Source organism: Myzus persicae, unplaced genomic scaffold (genome assembly GCF_001856785.1).
Source record: "Myzus persicae strain clone G006 unplaced genomic scaffold, MPER_G0061.0, whole genome shotgun sequence".
In the NCBI taxonomy this organism is placed as follows: Eukaryota; Metazoa; Arthropoda; class Insecta; order Hemiptera; family Aphididae; genus Myzus; species Myzus persicae.
In genome coordinates, this window is record NW_019100548.1 from 442910 (window position 1) to 461115 (window position 18206).

The window sequence follows — 18206 nt, forward strand, 5'->3', positions numbered from 1 at the left end:
TGTGATAACTGATTATCAGTACTTCATATAATCATATATCACTCATTCATGGAGTAAATAGAGAACACAATTTCCATGATGAAAGCCATAGGTCCTGGACCTATAGGTCTATGGATGAAAGTGTTCATTTTTATCAGGGCTTGAATGCTTGATAATTATTTGTTTTTTCATTTTCAACAAAATTTTATTGTTTTCTATTTTTTACATAATTATTATTCTACGTCTGATTTATATTTCTTAAACGTCCAACATTGTACACAAATTGTATGATTGGAAATTAAAATTGTATTCCTAAGAACGCCGACTAGCTCAATATAAATGTAAGGCTGCCATGAATCCAAGGCTTGTTCGAACAATATGGGAGGCTGTTTAGGTTTACAAAGAAATCGCAGGGGAAGGAATGCATCCTCGGACAATGGATCTCGTCCGAGCTCTGGTAGATTATTATTTATCTGTACCTATAATTCTTGTCTTGTAACATTTTGCTCCATTAAGTAGGTATTAATACATAATGTAATCGATATTCATTATATATTACTGTGTATTTATCATAATATATATATATACAAATTGTATTATATTTATATATTATATAACATATATTGTTTATTTAAATGGGTTTAGTTAAAAGTATTAGTTATGCATGGTTAACACCAATCAGCACCAATATATAATTGTATGTCTTCATTGTTTAAACAACATTTTTATTTTCTATTTTGAATAGGTTAAATTCTTAGGTGTATAGAGTTATAGGTATCTATCATACTTATAAATAAAAAATATTATTTTAATCCAAATAAATAAATATTTTGTGATTGCTTAATTTTTATAATCCAAATTGTACTTGTCATGTGATCAAACTACTATTTTGGTTTACAGTTTTTTGGAACTTTTCATAAGTTTGGATACCAATTACATGGGTAGTACCTTATTTATTTTTATTACATAATAAATATCTAAGAATTTGTTGCAGTTGGACCTCATTACCATAAATTAGTGAAATAGTATCCTTGGTCAATAACTATCTACCATCCCCATATGGCCTTACATCATCCACCTGTTAAGAAAATGATATGTGTTATGTATATTTAAATATAAAAGATTGATTATAAATTTTAGGTACTAAAATTACTTAAATTTTATCAATACGAGCTTTAGTTATTTATAATATGTATTTTTAGTTGTAGTTTTTTCGCTTGATTTTATTTTATTAGATACCTAATAATTCTTTAATTCAGTTTTTATTTCAATTATCACAATTAGCCTTGAGATTATGAATAATACATTATTTTTTATGCAATTAATTATATTTGATTCTTCCTGCAGGTACAAATAGAAAAAATCATCCATTATGTCATGAAACTATCCGCTGGAAGTCTGATGTTCCCTTGACTGAAGGTCAGTTGCGGAGCAAACGAGATGAATTTTGGGATACAGCTCCAGCATTTGAAGGACGTAAAGAAATATGGGATGCATTAAGAGCAGCTACTGCAGCTGCTGAAACGACTGATTTTCAATTGGCACAAGCTATATTGGATGGCGCTAACATTTCAGTTCCTAACGGTAAATAATTTGATGATGTTTATATATTTTATTCGACGATGTGTTGTAAACAATGCTAAAATTAAGAACTTAAAGACAACCTTTCTAACCAATCTTGAGTCCACAAATCACTATTATTTTAAAAACAATTAAGGTCCTTCAGTCCTAAGTGTCATATTAAAAATCCAAATTAGATGACTTATTACAACTTGTTGCAACAACTAGGCCAGGGTCTAGTCGGAAATTAGTTTGTAAGAGAGCATTTTTTTGAATTTTAATGGTTCAAACAACCCTTTTTTTGCTTGGCAAAGTATTTTGGCTCTACATTGACAAATAATAAAAATAAAAATCAGCAAGCATAATATTTTTGGTGGTTTATTTATATCTGGGACGTGGTGGCTAACCCCTGACCAAGGCAATAATAAATTAGTATATTGTGATTATAAATATAACAACCAAAAATAAGGTAATTTTTAATTTGAAAGTAGGGCATAACAAAATAACAATCACAATTAACTTCATTAATGCTTAAAAGACCTATTTTTATTCTAACGTAAGGAATACTGATTGTTCTAATTCCGTTATATGAATTTTATGAACAAGTTTAAGTTCCTTGTTTAGTCTTTTAAGATGCTACTAACAATGTTTGTACAAGTATGTTACATTCACTAGTTAAGTTTGACTTAAAAAATATTGTGTTTATGTATATTCAACAACTAATTAGGTATGTTTTCTCAGATAATTTGATGAAAAAAGTATTTCATAAACTCATATCTGTTTTTATATAAAAAATCATAAACATTTTAATTTTAATACTTAATTATTTTTACCAGACCTTGGTAATGATCAATTTTCAAGAATACATTTATCTTTATTGTTTTCCTGTTTCTCCACAACAATTTTTACTATCAATTTTGCTAATTGATAATTTTTTATGGTTTCTCATTCTGATTTTTAACAGTTTTTTTTTATTCTGAGCCTATCAATAAATGTATTGATTTAACAATGTATTCTTATTTTTTGTGCTACGTACAGGATTTCTAGTTTAAAGAATCCTTCAATTTTCAACTTTTGAAATTAAAAAAAAATAAGCTTTTTTGTTGTTTTCTTCTATAATTATTTTCAATGACATTTCTTTTGCTTTGTCGAAATGTTTGAAAATGTAATACAAGGTTTGTCATAATTTTTTCATAAACTAATTAAACAAAATTGAAAATACAGAGTCACACCATGCTTTAATAAGGATTTAAAGATAACATTTTAACATAATCAGTAATATTTGCATGTAAAAATTCATAAAAGTTTTCATCATACAAATTTGAACATTAAATACAAGATTCCTCTCATTTCTCAAGTTTCCTAACTTTGGCACCAAAACAAAGTTTACCACAAAATCATGTTTATTTTTTATTAGCGTTTGAAGTTCAAATTTTAATGACATGATTTCATCCAGATATTAACAATTTTTCATCAGACAATTTTCTTATTTTGTTGCAATTTCAAAACATTAATTAAAAAGTAAAAATAGTAATTATTAAAAGTATTAGTAGGTACTGCCTTATTGAAGAAACTCAATTAACCGTCACTGTCAGGATCAGGATTATGACAGTTAGACTGAATAGAGGGTTAATAGAAAGTTTGCCATAAACGTATATTATATTTTAATACGCATGAACATATTATTATACAAAAATAATACAAACATGTATACTAATCAAAATCCGTTATCTTTTGTTTCTTCGAGACTCGAGCTTTTTGAAGAAGTAAAAGAGAAGTATTTTTTTGACAAACAATGACGGATTACAGAGATGGATGTTATTCAAGTTTCCACTATATTTTGAATAAGACTAAAAGATATATTATACTCTGTCCAGCGAGAGAATGTGCAGCGCATTGACCAAATCTGGTCCCTGCATGCGTCACCCTACCATAAGTGAACCGGTTTTATTGGCGTGGTGAGCGGAGGGATGCACAAAACCGGTGCGTTCTCTCGCTAGACAGATTATAGATACATTTTACATTACATTAACATTCCTTTGGGCTTTGAATAATTTCTGGATCTGCCATTACTTGTACCAGAATTAACCCAAATCTCAAACCCATTTCATCCAGTATTGATGAAATATAAACACTCAAATTAACCATTGATCCGAAATAACTATTAAGTTTTAAATAACACATTTAATTCTATGGATTTTTAGAATCGAATAAATAGTCTAGAGATAATATTACGTGTCAGCCACTTAATGGAATTCTACCTTTACTTTGACTTAATTTTGTTATAATTTAAAATAGCATATAAATTGTAGTATGTATTTTACATGATAATGTAAAACAACAATACTACATGCATATCAAAAACATTGACATTTTTTTTTTTTTTTTATTGAATAAATAATATAGTTACATACATTAGTTATTTAATTCACCCCATTAAGCATAGCCTGTGGCGAGGTAAATGAGTTGTTTGTTAACAAATAAAGTCATAAAATACATAGAAATTACAGTATTTATATAACTTATTTCCTAATTAGACATGCAATACAGTTAAAGATTAAGTAACAACCAGTTTACAATAGTTCTTTTTTTAAATTCATAATTATTTTTATATACATTTTTTACAATATTTTTTTTCAGCTCAAATGGCATAGCATTAAAATTAATTGAACCTAAATAATCAACGAACATATTACCTATATTTTTTTTTGTGTAACTAACAATGTGTATAAAAGTTAAGTTTACCCGTCGGGAAAATGTTTGCCATTTATAATAAATGTATCATTATAATTAAAAAAATGTTATTTTATGAAGATATTTATTTGACTTATTATCAAATTTAAAAACGCAAATATTATCCATTGGTCCTCCTTGAGGGTTTTATTTTGATAGTTTAATCTTAATTCTATGTTCTAACATAACAATATAATTTGTTATTTGTCTGTTGTAAGGATTTCTAACTGAGTGCTATGATGAACTAGGAACACGATACCAAGTTCCAGTATACTGTCTTTCTTATCCTATAAATATAGTGAAAGAAGGTAGCGGAAGAGATTCTCCAGTTGATCAAACAGGTAGTTTTCAATAATCCAATTGTATTCATAGTTACTATAGTTAAATTTATGTAAGCTACTCTATGTATAGCTAATTAATTAAATGTATGTAAGCAAGTTGATAACACCTGTATAATTTTCTATTATATAGAATCATCAGATGAAGGTTCTGAAATTATGTTGAAACTCCGTCTATCATCCAATTGTCAGGATATAAAAATGCCACTAATGACAAGAGACACAATAGCACAAGCTAAAAAGAAATTGCAAGTGAGTAATTTAAAGTTTGTTTTTTTCGCATCTAAAATTATTCTAGGATTTTAAAATGATGTTATAAACTAAAAATGTTGGTAAAAAGTTTAATTTTCCTATTTATATTGTGTTGGTCAAATGATCATAACATTATTTATACATTTAAAAAAAACGGCATTGGTAAAGCGTGTAATCTACCGGATCCGCCGTGGTAAAGCGTGTGATCTACCGATAAAACAGTAGATAAGTAAATAAATAAATAAATATGAAATATTATATTTTATTATTATTCAATTAAAAAAAAACTATATTTAATACATTAAAGTACACAAAACAAATGATACAATTAGTCAAAAATTCAAAATATATAAATTGTGTTCAAAATATGATAATAGTTACAATATTATTTTTTATGAAACATAAACTTTTTTTGTATCTTCCAAAAAATGTATAAATAAATTATTTCTATTCTTTATTGAGTGGTACTAACATTCAATTAAATGGCGTGGTATTAGATTTTCATTAGTCCATGCATTTTTCTTAATATTTTAAATTTTAATATTGACCATAAACATTTTATTGTTTGCGTGTTAGCCCCATTTACGCGGGTTTGAAGAAATTCTACTCTAGAGTTTTCAAAATTAATAATTTTATAAAAATCCGATGCTAACATTTTTAAAACACACTACGGACTCGCGCACAAACAACTAGATTAATGGTAAACATATAAATGCACAGACAATAAACGTAGTAACCTGTTAGCTATTTATTAAGATATATTTATTTCTTTAATCTTAAATATATTTTTTCAAGACGTTATCGTACATTATCGCCATGTATTTAGTCACAAAACACATACTATCCGTTACCTATTAATAGTAGATCATGGCGGATCCGGTAGATCACACGCTTTACCAATGCCAAAAAATCTAACAAGTATATAAATATTAAATAATTTTTTTGTTGATCTGTGATGTTAAAAAGAACTAAAACATCCTGAATTTTTCAAATTCAATATATTTACTTAATTCAAAAGTATTTGTGAAAACTTTTATTTATTCATTAATTTTTATTTTCTAGGCTAAACAGGGCATTGAACCTCTACATCAAAGATGGTTTTTTGGCGGTAAGCTGTTGGGTGATAAATTACATATAGACGAAGCTAGAATTCTTCCAAGTTATGTAATTCAAGTAATCATTAATCCTGAACCAACAAATGAAAGCTGAATTTGAGTTGCTATCATTTCGTAATAGTTAATCGTTTATCAACATATGCTTATCCATATAGGAACAAATATTGATATTACATACATTTTCACTTGTTATATTTTATTTTTAATTCAACGCTTTAAAAGATTTCCAGTAAAATTACACAATTTTTATATTTATCTTCAATTGGTTACCCTATAATAAACTTAAAATTATTCCAATAATAAACACTATTGAGAAATTTTAAATGCTTACACTGTCAGTTTCTTTATTGTAGATATGTTATATAAAAATATATTGTAAAATATAAAATGTATAACATATATCTAATCCATGCAAAATTTCTTACATAAGTAAAACTAAATCTAACAATTAAATTATGTTGGCATTATAATTTTATTATTGAATAATTTTAATTTATATTTTGTATTGAATTTAAAATTTTTATCTTTCTTTCATATGTTTTAAATGTTTTTTTTTTTGTACTATTGATTGTGGTATTGTATTTTGACGAAAAATAGATAAAAGTACAAAATTGGAATGATCAAACTTAATATCTATAAGCTATACAATACAATTCCTTATACATTTTATCCTCAAGTGTTAAGGTAAAGTATTTAAGATTAATATTTTATTCATAACAATTGTTTATAATATTTTCTAAACTTATTTAAATATTGTTACTTATTAATTATTATGTTTGAATTCAATGTTTTTATTTATATATTTTTTAATATTTAAAGATGCTATATTAGTTTTTTTACTTTGTATTTTGTTTTTTTCTAGTAAATGGTATTTAATTTAATGTCAGTATATTTAAATACTTTTTAACTTTTATTGTTTCTAAATATTAAAAATAATATAACATACATATTATGTTTGTGCTGAAATTTGTCACATTCAGTGCTTAAAAAATTAAGTATTATTCAAATCAAGTTCTTTATTATTAGTAAAAAGCAACATGTTTATGTTCAATTGACTAATGACTACTTAAAATTATTCTTGAACTAAATTAATATTATCTACTGTAAATGGGATTAAATAAAATATTATATCTGTATTGTAATAATTTTTATATTTTAAATTAAAAATATGGTAAAATAAATAATCAATTTCGTTTTTATTTTTTGCTTTGTAGTTTTTTTTTGTATGCATGACTGAGAAATTCTGTTAACAGCTGAAATAATTTCTAGTAAAATTACATTTCATAATTTAAACAGTTATATTGTACGCACCTATATCTGTTTGAAAAAATGTTTGTGTCTAGTTATAACAGATCTAAATATCTGATACTACTTAGTATAAGGTTTATGACTTATGAGTAGAAAATGTGCGATATATGTCTATTTATGGCATTATTACACTACTGTTCTCTGAGCGTATTCTAATGGATGTTATAAAGTCGGACTATATTTTCTCTCCCCGGTCGGCCGTGCTCGACCGCTAAATGTCTCTTAGCTGTGGGACATCTTTTCTTTAACGTTCGTGGTCTTGTGCGTCATGCTCGTATTATTCTTTAAACAATACTACTCAGCACTCATATAGACTTCGTGGCTACTGCTGCGTCGTCATTTTCCATCATAGACCGCCTCATCTTTACCAAATATATTGATTGTCACGTGGCGCAGTGATGCAGCCTGTTTTTAGTATGAATGTATAATATAAAGCAGAAATCAAATATCAATAATCAATGTATACAATCATGAAGACTAGAATAGAATGGTCTTCATGAATATAATACACCTATAGTTTGTACTCAGAAACCGAAAAGCGCCAAATATCTTAACACTGAGATTAGGGCCGGTCTATTAGTAAAAAAAGGTCTATATTTTCTAATAAAACCAATTGTTTTCAAACATATCTGTTTTTTATGTTATAAATGACAGTCTATAATTTGAATTGCTATTTACATCAACAATTCCAACATTAATCCTGAAAAATCATAAAACCGAATATGAAAGCTAATTATCGCATGCCCATCATTTAACTCATGTCCAACATTGAAGCATATACGAAAATTAATCGAAAAAGCTGTAATGGAATTTCATACTTTATCATCAGCATATCATGACAGAGTACACGGAGCCGGTGGTTGTGCCATTTAATATCTATTCCGTGGGGTAATCGGAAAAATATCCACGGCGAACAACCCCAAAAAAAATCCCTACACTACTCACAAACCATGCAAATTATTGAACAGATAGTGTAGTAATATATACTTCAAATGTAGAAAATGTTCAATTATTTTTACAGCTAAGGATTGAAAATTTTAAATATTACGTTTCTTAAATTATTATGAAATATTCAAGATATATTTTTTTTATTTATGGTTAAGCATCAACGACTATTAAGGTCACCTATTAGCAGTATTAGCTTATAACGATATAAATATTAGCTATATAGGTAACTATAAATACATATGATACACTAGATTGCGTTATACGTATCGATATATTTGAGAAATGAAATAATTCTGTGGATGTTGTCTTCAATAGGGCACTCTGTCTTCGGAGAAGCTGTCTGGAATTATACTACCTCTGTTTAATTGTAAGCAGTTCTCCACAGGTTTGGCTTAATGTTGGTTCTTTTCTTCGCAGGAGGTGTCCATGGGTTATCTTTGAGTGACCTATACGGAGGTTGTTTAAAATTACTTCATCTTTACGATTGAATGAATTAAGTTTAGACTACTAGGTATGTGATAGTATTTTGTATCTCTCTTAATTTGTTATTTTGTGTACGCCGCCATTCGGATCCCCATGTAAAATATTATAAAACAAAAATAAAAATAATTATCAAACAATAGTTACCTAATGAATGTGGGCACCTACTCAAAGAAAAAAAAAATATTTCGAATACGTCAAATAATACGTATGATAATAATAATTACAATAAAATAATTATCAAATAATAGGTCAACTAGTCAATTAATTAAGTATAGGTTAACTCACAGTTAAAAACATAATATACAAATATTTCGATTAAAACACAATATTATTAATATATAAAGTAAGTACTATAAATTTGTAATTAAATATTAGTAATGATGGCAATTAGTAATTACACCAATTAGAGTTTAAATAAAATTTTGATCAATGATTTGCATGGTTTGTGAATAATATTTTAGTCTGGGGACTTTTTTCCTAGGATCGGTGATTTTTTTCCGTAGTTGTTCGCCGGGGGAGTTTTTCTCCAGTGATTTTTATTCCACATTCAATGGTCGTGCTGCATGGGTAACGAACCCTCGGAGTAGGTAGGTACCGAATATTCTGATATTGACGTGTATGTGACTCGAAGTGTATTTGCCACAGATCCTTTTTTTAAATATTTCAAATATTATTTCCCTAGAACAGCCGAACATCAAACAAATAGCAATATAATTATAATATAATAATAAATGTGCATATATTGAATTTACGTAATAATTTAAAAGTTTTCAACGTCACGCATGGTAACTATAATTTAAATTTATTTCCACAGAAAAAAACATTTATTTATAAGGAAGTTATAAAATAATGCATTTGATTAAGTAAGCAATTTCTACATAGCTTAACATTTTTAATGTATCTGAAATATATGTAAACGAATGTGAATGTATGTATCAAGTTATAATCATTAATTTTCCAGAACCGGATCAATAATTTAGGTACCCATTAGTGTTGGATTCAAGTGATGTTCGTTGGATAGAAGTATACGAAAAAATTACCATATGAAATTGGACAAATGATAAAAGTATCGACAGACATCATACAAGTGTGAAACCTGTATATGTAATGTTGAAGACGAACGATTACTTAAATATGCGCTACGGTTATCTATACCTATATGGCAATAATACTCAATAGACTATAATTTTGGTCCTTCAACTGGTGTCCAGATTGTTAAAATCGAAAAATATACTAACCTGACTAATTTATATAGATATAATATGGAAACATTAAACATTGAATTTTAAACCTTTTGAAGTAGGGTATTTACGGTGCAATGCAAATATGCAATGCATTACATCGATTTGCACAGTCATGTAAAATATATAAGATAATATGGTGGTAGTATTTAAACTTCGAATGGGAGTTCTGCAGTTTTATTACGTGGAACCACGAACACCGTCGTTTGCATCGGAGTGGGCTACAAAATGTTTTGGCTGAGCCAAATATACACGAAGTACGAGGCATAGATGTAGGAACAATTAGTAAAAGTAAAGTACACCAGTAGCCAGTAGGTATACACGTAAACGGTATAATAAGTTAAATAGTTAAAAAGTCCATTTTAAAAAGTGTGACAGAAAGTCCTGGTTCATTTTTTATTGTCCGACAAAACTCCGAAGATACAAAATATTATACCATATAATTTATTATACTACAACCATATCTATTAACTTATATAAGTAATATCAATTTGAAAAATGTAATTAATTTTAATATTCTAATAATCAATTATATTTATATTATATTACACATTTTATTTAATTATGTTAATAATATTTTGTTGGATTTCGACTAAGTACTTACAGAAATTTATTGCAATGCATACATGTATTTAAAACTGGTAATAATATAATATAATTATAGATGAAAATTTAATAGAATATTCAATGTTTTCGGACCTTTCGTCTGACTGTAAAAATGTGTGCGGCCCATTTTCAAAATGGACTTTTTATCCCCGGACTTTACGTCCGAGCTTCCAAGTACCTAATACGTAAACGTGTTGAGCAAATACAAATTGTTCGAATACAATGGTTGGATATCGCCACACCATACTATATAATGTTTAACGATATAAACCAAAAAAATTTGAAAACATAAGACGAGGATATGGTATAACTGTAAGTCTGTATACGCAGTAGGGACTAAGGATCAACGTATTTAAGACATCAGTTTCTACATTGTCGCATTGAAATTCCTGTACAGAACTGGAAATCATTAAATTCGCAATTAGATTGAGACATAATATGCAATGCGTTACATTTGCCAAGTTTAAAATGGCGATAAGACAGTTATGAATTCAGATTAAAAGTTCCAGTGTCTTAAGATTACAACGTTGAAGATTTTATTAAAAGTAAACCAATACGAAAATACATTAAATACTTAAAACTAAAAAAATACAAATTGAAACATTTTAAATAAAAATATTTGAATAAACAATTAAATTATCGGTAGTATTAAAAGAGAGGTTCAAAAACACCATCCGATCTTCCCGATCTTAAATCCTCTAAGCCGCCGACCACCTAACCCAGCTACTGCCACCGTTGCACGCGTACGTACTTGAATTTTTATTTTAAAAGTCTATGCTCGTGATATTCAACGAATACAACAATAGTACAATACGTCATTTGATTGAAAATCCTGGACTAAAATATTTAAATGAAATATTCACATTTCATATTTTATGAATGCCGCATTCATTGCTCCAAAATAATAGTATTTCTCAAACGGCTACACTGAACGACACAAGTCACACCATAAATGTTTTATACCCTAACCATGGTTCTCTTAATAATAATCAAGTCGTTTTCGGTTCCGTGCAATTTTGTTCTTTTGAGGTTATCATTCTCTCTGTCTATATTTTCAATTTTGAAATTGACTTTTAGCTTTTGCTGAAATAGACTCTACTAATATTTCTAATTTGTCTGTTTACCGTCGGTGAGTTACTTTTCGTTATATAATTTGTATTTTTTAACTGATGTGTTTATTTGTTTGGTAATAGGACTTAAAAAATGGATAAACCAGTAGTATTATCGAGAGTTTTGAAGGTTTTGGGCCGTACAGGATCGCAAGGTCAATGTACGCAAGTTAAAGTTGAGTTCATTGGGGAACAAAATCGTCAAATCATTAGAAACGTAAAAGGACCCGTACGTGAAGGCGATATACTTACACTCCTCGAATCCGAAAGAGAAGCAAGAAGACTTCGATAATGTAAGTGTTTTGTATTTAATTATGTTTTTTATGAACCAATCAAATATGAAAGAAATACATTCATTATTCCTCAGCTTATTCCCTGTGGTCTAAGCCCAGCAATCAGTGATATAGTTGTGAAAATAATAGTGGTCACATTATGCTAACTATCTTATAAAATAAACTTACCACAATAACATATTGGTGAGAAAGGTTTATATCATAGTTCTTTAGAGCTTTAGTTCATAGGCTAATACGGTTTCATTCTATTTTAAACATAAAATTTGTAATACGATTCTAAATACCAAAACAACCATTCAGCTCTAATAATAATTCATATTTTATTCTAATTTTTAAAACGATTACTTTACATATATATTTATTCAAGGTACCTTTTATGTATTAAAGAAAACTCGTAGTAACCTAAAACCTTATCTAGACTCGGGTCCTAGTCCTATTATTCCTTTGGGATCTTACTCATCAACATGAATATGAAGTATACTTACTAAGTATATATTAAAATACATCTATACTTCTTGATACACACATTACGTTTGACAGTTAATTTTTTTTAACATTTTCAATTTTGTTCACTACTTCCTAACTGCAGACTTGGGTTTTTGATACACACATGTATTTAAAATGTGAAGTAGGTACACGTCTTATACCATCCCTTATACTGCAGCCTTTTGTGTTAAACTTTAACATCACCATTTATAATATTTCTCTTATTAACATTTATAACGTTATAACATTGTTTATTGATTTTTTTTTCAGGTTTTTAATACAAGTATGTAAATTTATCTCGAAAATGAATAACGGAAACAACAAAATGTAATTAAATTTATATTGGTACAATAAAAATAAATACATGCATTAAAAATTATGTTATATTTTTATTAACAGATACCTATTTTAATTTCGCTATTTTGCGATTCAATTTTTATTTTCATGTACCTTAATTGATTAAGTAATAATAAGTCAATTAATAACATATAGATAAGGATCTATAGTTAGTATCCAATCTTCCATTCTTTGTTCAGAAAATAAGCCGACCAGTTTTTATCGGTATTACCCATTTTTCACCTGTGACATTGTGTTGCCCAGTTGCGATAGAAGTTTGTATTAATGTTTTGCTATATTCTGGAAGTATCGGCTATCCACTATAAGAAAGTTATGGGAAATTATGTCTTACCATTGCCCGTGTCGTGAGTGTAGGTATTCTCTTTCGGAACAGAGAGTGGTTTCAAATTGCAAATTAAATTTATTTTACATATAATTGGTTCAAAATGTATAACTAAATCATGGTGACTGTAGGCAATCAACCCAAACAAAACTTTAAAAATGTATTGGTAAAGTTATGGAAAAATAATTTACCCTATTAATTGATGCATTTTATTTATTTATATTATTACGTTTTTATGATATTAAATAAGGCCTGCATAAGGGTAAGACAATTGATAAAATATATTGTTAATCACTTGTAGAGTACAAGTTTTCTATGAGGATAAGAATACACAAAATTAATTGTAAAAATGTATACACAACTAACCTAAGGTATTATTGAGTAATATTTTATTTTTTGTGAACAGACAAATCATAATCAAGCGGATGATATATTTCAGATAACAATCGGTAGACATATGAAGGAGAATGGCCACCACTAAAAAAAAAACAACAATTAAAAAATATAATTGATAATATTAATAGTGTTGGAGGAGTATTGTATTTTTAATATCGATTTGTATTACAAGTACAACAAAAAATGTAGTCGAATCAAGTACTCGAACTCGACCAACACTAAATATTAAAAACAATGAATTATGATATGATATGAACTTACTTATTTGAAATGAATAGAGTGACATTTTCAGGAGGGACATAATCATATGTAGGATTATAAACATCAACTTTTGATACAACTGAATCTGAATAATTCAGAACACCAGCTGGCGAAACAAATTCATTGAATGCATCTTGGTTGTATGAACATAAGTAACGTGAACTCAGCTTATACATTGGTGCTAAGACTATTACCTACATAATCAATTAACCTAATTTAGTAAAAAAATGAATTGAACAAACTAAAAAAGTACTAATACCGGAACAGAGTAATGAGCTGCAGCTAATGCGACAGCATGACAACCATTGAATGTTCTAAGACCTCCGTTGGCCATAACAGAATCAACACCAATAATTACTTTGTTCACTCTAGACATTATGCCAAACATAGTAGAGTCTGGAATTAATGTTGATTGAATTTTATGTTTTGAAAGATTTAGTGCTAATTGTCTACCCTAGTAACATTCTAAGTCAAATAAAACATTCAAGTTATTTAATTTAATTTTAATTCACATGATTTAAGGGGGAGCATTCCGTTATGAATACTTCAAAAGTTCGATCTTTAGCAGCTTCTTTTAAAAACATTTCAACTTCGGATGACTTTCCAACGGTGAGAATAATTTCATTTGAATGAATATGTTCCAATGCTTGCTTAGAAATATCTTCATTACTTAAAAAAAAAAATTAAGATTTATACTTTATATATCTACTAATACCTAGGTTAAAAATATATTTTTTTTAAACCTGGATTCTATTTCTATTTGAAATTCATCTAAATGTTCAAAAATTGATAACTTAAGTTCAGGGACAATGCTGTTATAGTCATCAACATCATCTTCAGATGTAACTATTTTATGTAATGAGTCTTGAACATCAATTTCCTCTTCAGAGCTCTGGTATTTTTTTCAATAAAACAATTGATTACAAAATCATATTTGCCTAAAATGTATAATATATAAATTTAAATTACTTTTCTAGCAGCAGTGTATTCTTCCCGAACAATGTTTAATATGCGTCTAATAATATTTCCAACAATAAATTGTAAAGGTAATGCTGATGTAATTTGGAATCCATATTCTCTCAACTGATTTAATAATTCTCTAGAAAATTTTAAATAAAATATTATCACTCAACTATCATCCAAACAAATTCCAGGTAACCCACCCAGGCGCCTGAAAAGGAACCGATGTAGAGACCTACTCTCTCCTTAAAGCGACTTCCACGGGGTACCAACATTGGGTGACTTCCCCCTCCCGCCAATCAACCCACATCCCATTTACTTATTGTACTACATGTAAATACAGATTGTAAATACAATTTTCTTTTGTTCAATAAAAAAAAAAAAAATACTAGGTATCAGCTAATATTTATGAATACAAATGTTTGTAATGTTAAACAAATTTGTATTTATATTTTATTTGTGTGTACAAAAAACTATAAAAGAAAATGATTTGCCACATTTTAAAGTAATTGTAAGATGTTTGTACTTAGTATTCTGTTGGGTTCAGTAATTAAGATTATACATGACACATAAGAATAATTTAAGGAAAAAATTACTGTGATTATTGTAAATATTGCTTACATAGTTGTTGACCAGTGGATTGTATCAATAAAATGTCTAAAAAGCTGAACAGTTTTTTCCGCAATTACATAGTTACTTTCCCATTTCCTAAAATATATTTAATAAACATTAAAATTTGAACATTCAATAACCTGGTTTAGATTTGATTAAATAGTTTAAAATAAAATAATACTAAGGTAATAAAACTTACTTTCTTTTGAGGTTTGAAATGTAATTGTCTAACAACATTTCATGAGTTTTTCCATCTACGTCCAGCATTTTTCTAAATATACAAAAGACGAATTTAAATGATTTCAAATTAATTAGATGTGAAAGGAACACACTTTAATGAACTTCTCCTATTTCTACTGGAAATCAAATAATAAATATTGAAAAATAATATTTAAAATATTTGGCTAAATCTTACATGGTTCGATAGTTCAAATAGCTCAATAGCGCTGGTGATTGGCGATTACTCCTGAAAGACGAACAATTAAGAATGATACTGTGATAGCGCTATAATCATAAGCTAAACCAATAAAAAAATAATAGTATTATGGTGTGAAGTTGGAGACTACTACTTTCATTTTACCACCGACAACCTCCCACACCAATGAAAATTGTTCACCAGTCGGCTATTACTGATTATGTAGACACCGTTGATCGATAAAAATTTGTCGTTTAACTCTACCATAATATTAGAAGACCTCCACAGGCTACGCCGCCCAAGTGTTAAATACGCGGCGGATAAAACTCCATTTGATGGAGTGCGCATGCGCGAGTTTGGCGAGTTTTCATCTGCGGCTTGTGCGCTATTATTTGAAAAAATGTACAATAAATAATTAATATTCAGTTGTAATAATACATAATCAAGATGTAGAAGAGATCTTGACTGTAATATTTTAATATTGGATGTTTTGGCCGTATCCCATAGCTGGTTTTCTCTTAGTTTTTATAAGAGTGGCCTATGTGGCTATGTAGGTTTGTTGTCAGGGGTGGACTTCAAGATATCAATTGTGACTTTTTCGAGGGAATCATGTCATTATTAAGAATCATGGGGGGGGGAGACCTGGATGTAGGGAGAAATTTATGTGCGCTGATTTGTTCAGATTTATTTTAGTTCTCTGCAGGTTCACAATACTAATAGTAAACAATTTTAACAAAATATGTCAGATACCAAAAATGTTAATTTTAATACATTTATAGAAAATTATTAAAAGTCGGTTATAAACATACCGAATTGAAACAAAAATTGATTTATTTAATGGAGTAATGGATCAACTATGGTGACCTAATAATATATTTAGTCCTTAACTTACTATGCACCACAAAACTCATCATTTATTTTTTAGTATATGACACTATGCAAAGATTTAAATTAAATGTGAATTAATGTACCAATTGAACAGTTAAAAATACATTAATTATTCTCAATTTTGTTATGAAATTTATTAAAATGTCCAATTTCCAACTTCTAGGCTTTAGATGATAATAATCATAAACACATTTATGGCTAAATATATATATATATGTATGCACATTCATATTAATCATAATCAATTCAAGTACTTCCTGTTAACAATAACAACTTTACATTACCAGTTGCTTCTTTAATACTTCTTACTACATATCATGAATGTTGTATATAAACCAGAATATTAATTGTATACATAAAAATATAAAATATTGTACCTTACATACATTTATAACATTAAAACCAAGACAAAAATAATTTTAAAATATTTATATATATTTACATCAAACTATATTGCAAATTTAAAAAAAAAGTTGAATTGAAATATTTCTAATTTTTGACAGAAGATATAATGATAATAATGTCTATACCTACAATATATTTTAATGATTTCATAACTGTTTAGTGTCCATTATTTATTAAGTTTTTCTCTCTTTATACAAAATACAAATCATTTTAAATACTAATTTTTTATATTTTTTAACTTAATAGGTTTATTATTTTTCCATTCCAGTTCTAGTTTTTCTATTCAAGAAGGTATACAAATATTTGATCCTCTTTTGCATTTGGCTCCACTTTGTTGGTCTGGCCAATGGATATATACCATGTTGCAACATCTTTCTTTTTCTTAATAATATTTGAAATTCATTGCCCTTTACTCCTCTCAACCAGGATGGCACATTGTATAGTACACGGACAGGATGCACCGAATCATCTCCTAAAATATCAATGTAATCATTTTGTCCAAAAAGAGCTCTGCGTTCGTTCCAAACATCCTTAGGTTTGTATATGGGCATTGGCAATTTATTTTTTTCATCGGCCGATCGTGGCAAAAGCCCTGACTGGAGAATTTTATCATCATTATAACCATATCGTCGAATTAATGGTCGAGCTCCTTGTTGATCTTTCCAATACCGATGACGAACTGGTTGTATGTTGATTTTTGAATATGAAAATTTCAGAGTATTTACTAGAGACTGCATCATTATTTATCTGAAATCAAAACATTTATAAACTGAATAATGTAGATATCTAATAACATAATTGTCACTAAAGTGTTAATGTATTAAAATATATTTAAATTAAATAACAAATATTAACTTATATCCTAGAAAATTATAAGCTCCTACATAGTGAATTGCTGTTGTATTAAAAGAAATAAATACTTAAATATATATACCTTGGAGATTTCAAAAACATATAAAACTAAGAAAATTGGAAAACACTATAAACACGTTCTGTAATAAATTTATTGAATATGAAAATATTAAAATGTGATAAATAGTAATCTGATAATTTGAATACTGATTACTGACAATTGGGCTGATAACAATATTATTTTTATTCTGTAGTGATAATAATATGGTGGTGGTGGTCACTCAGGT

General features: G+C 27.9%; 3 protein-coding genes and 2 long non-coding RNA genes across 11 annotated transcripts; 3 read left to right on the forward strand and 2 right to left on the reverse strand.

The window, feature by feature from the left end:
* The first annotated feature begins 150 nt into the window (after positions 1-150).
* On the forward strand, positions 151-6571 carry LOC111032089 (ubiquitin domain-containing protein 1). The gene is made up of 5 exons (XM_022312302.1): positions 151-436; positions 1327-1563; positions 4491-4613; positions 4744-4862; positions 5925-6571. The coding sequence occupies exons 1-5, from the start codon at positions 358-360 to the stop codon at positions 6069-6071; spliced, it is 705 nt and encodes a 234-aa protein (XP_022167994.1). The 5' UTR covers positions 151-357; the 3' UTR covers positions 6072-6571.
* Positions 6572-9019: 2448 nt separating this feature from the next.
* LOC111032241 lies at positions 9020-10413 on the forward strand. 2 transcript variants are annotated; one of them, XR_002604293.1, is made up of 3 exons: positions 9020-9059; positions 9198-9303; positions 9362-10413. It is a non-coding gene; the product is annotated as an uncharacterized LOC111032241 (long non-coding RNA). The 2 variants fall into 2 exon arrangements; XR_002604294.1 differs by having other exon boundaries at positions 9399-10413.
* Positions 10414-11588: 1175 nt separating this feature from the next.
* On the forward strand, positions 11589-12830 carry LOC111032250. The gene is made up of 3 exons (XR_002604295.1): positions 11589-11692; positions 11757-11965; positions 12722-12830. It is a non-coding gene; the product is annotated as an uncharacterized LOC111032250 (long non-coding RNA).
* A 495-nt stretch (positions 12831-13325) lies between these two features.
* LOC111032257 (translation initiation factor eIF-2B subunit beta) lies at positions 13326-16079 on the reverse strand. Of its 6 annotated transcripts, none has more exons than XM_022312534.1 (10): positions 15940-16079; positions 15775-15876; positions 15559-15630; positions 15369-15455; positions 14757-14886; positions 14531-14679; positions 14300-14456; positions 14047-14241; positions 13788-13981; positions 13326-13607 (listed from the first exon to the last, which is right to left on the reverse strand). In XM_022312534.1, exons 3-10 carry the CDS (start codon positions 15624-15626, stop codon positions 13520-13522), a joined length of 1068 nt encoding a protein of 355 aa, XP_022168226.1. In that variant the 5' UTR covers positions 15627-15630; positions 15775-15876; positions 15940-16079; the 3' UTR covers positions 13326-13519. The 6 variants fall into 6 exon arrangements, with proteins under 6 accessions (XP_022168226.1, XP_022168227.1, XP_022168238.1 ...); XM_022312535.1 differs by having other exon boundaries at positions 15559-15715; XM_022312546.1 differs by having other exon boundaries at positions 15559-15715; positions 15775-15825; positions 15940-16078.
* A 698-nt stretch (positions 16080-16777) lies between these two features.
* Positions 16778-18102, reverse strand: LOC111032415 (39S ribosomal protein L51, mitochondrial). Its single transcript, XM_022312729.1, has 2 exons — positions 18002-18102; positions 16778-17814 (listed from the first exon to the last, which is right to left on the reverse strand). Exon 2 carries the CDS (start codon positions 17805-17807, stop codon positions 17319-17321), a length of 489 nt encoding a protein of 162 aa, XP_022168421.1. The 5' UTR covers positions 17808-17814; positions 18002-18102; the 3' UTR covers positions 16778-17318.
* Between the last annotated feature and the right edge of the window lie 104 nt (positions 18103-18206).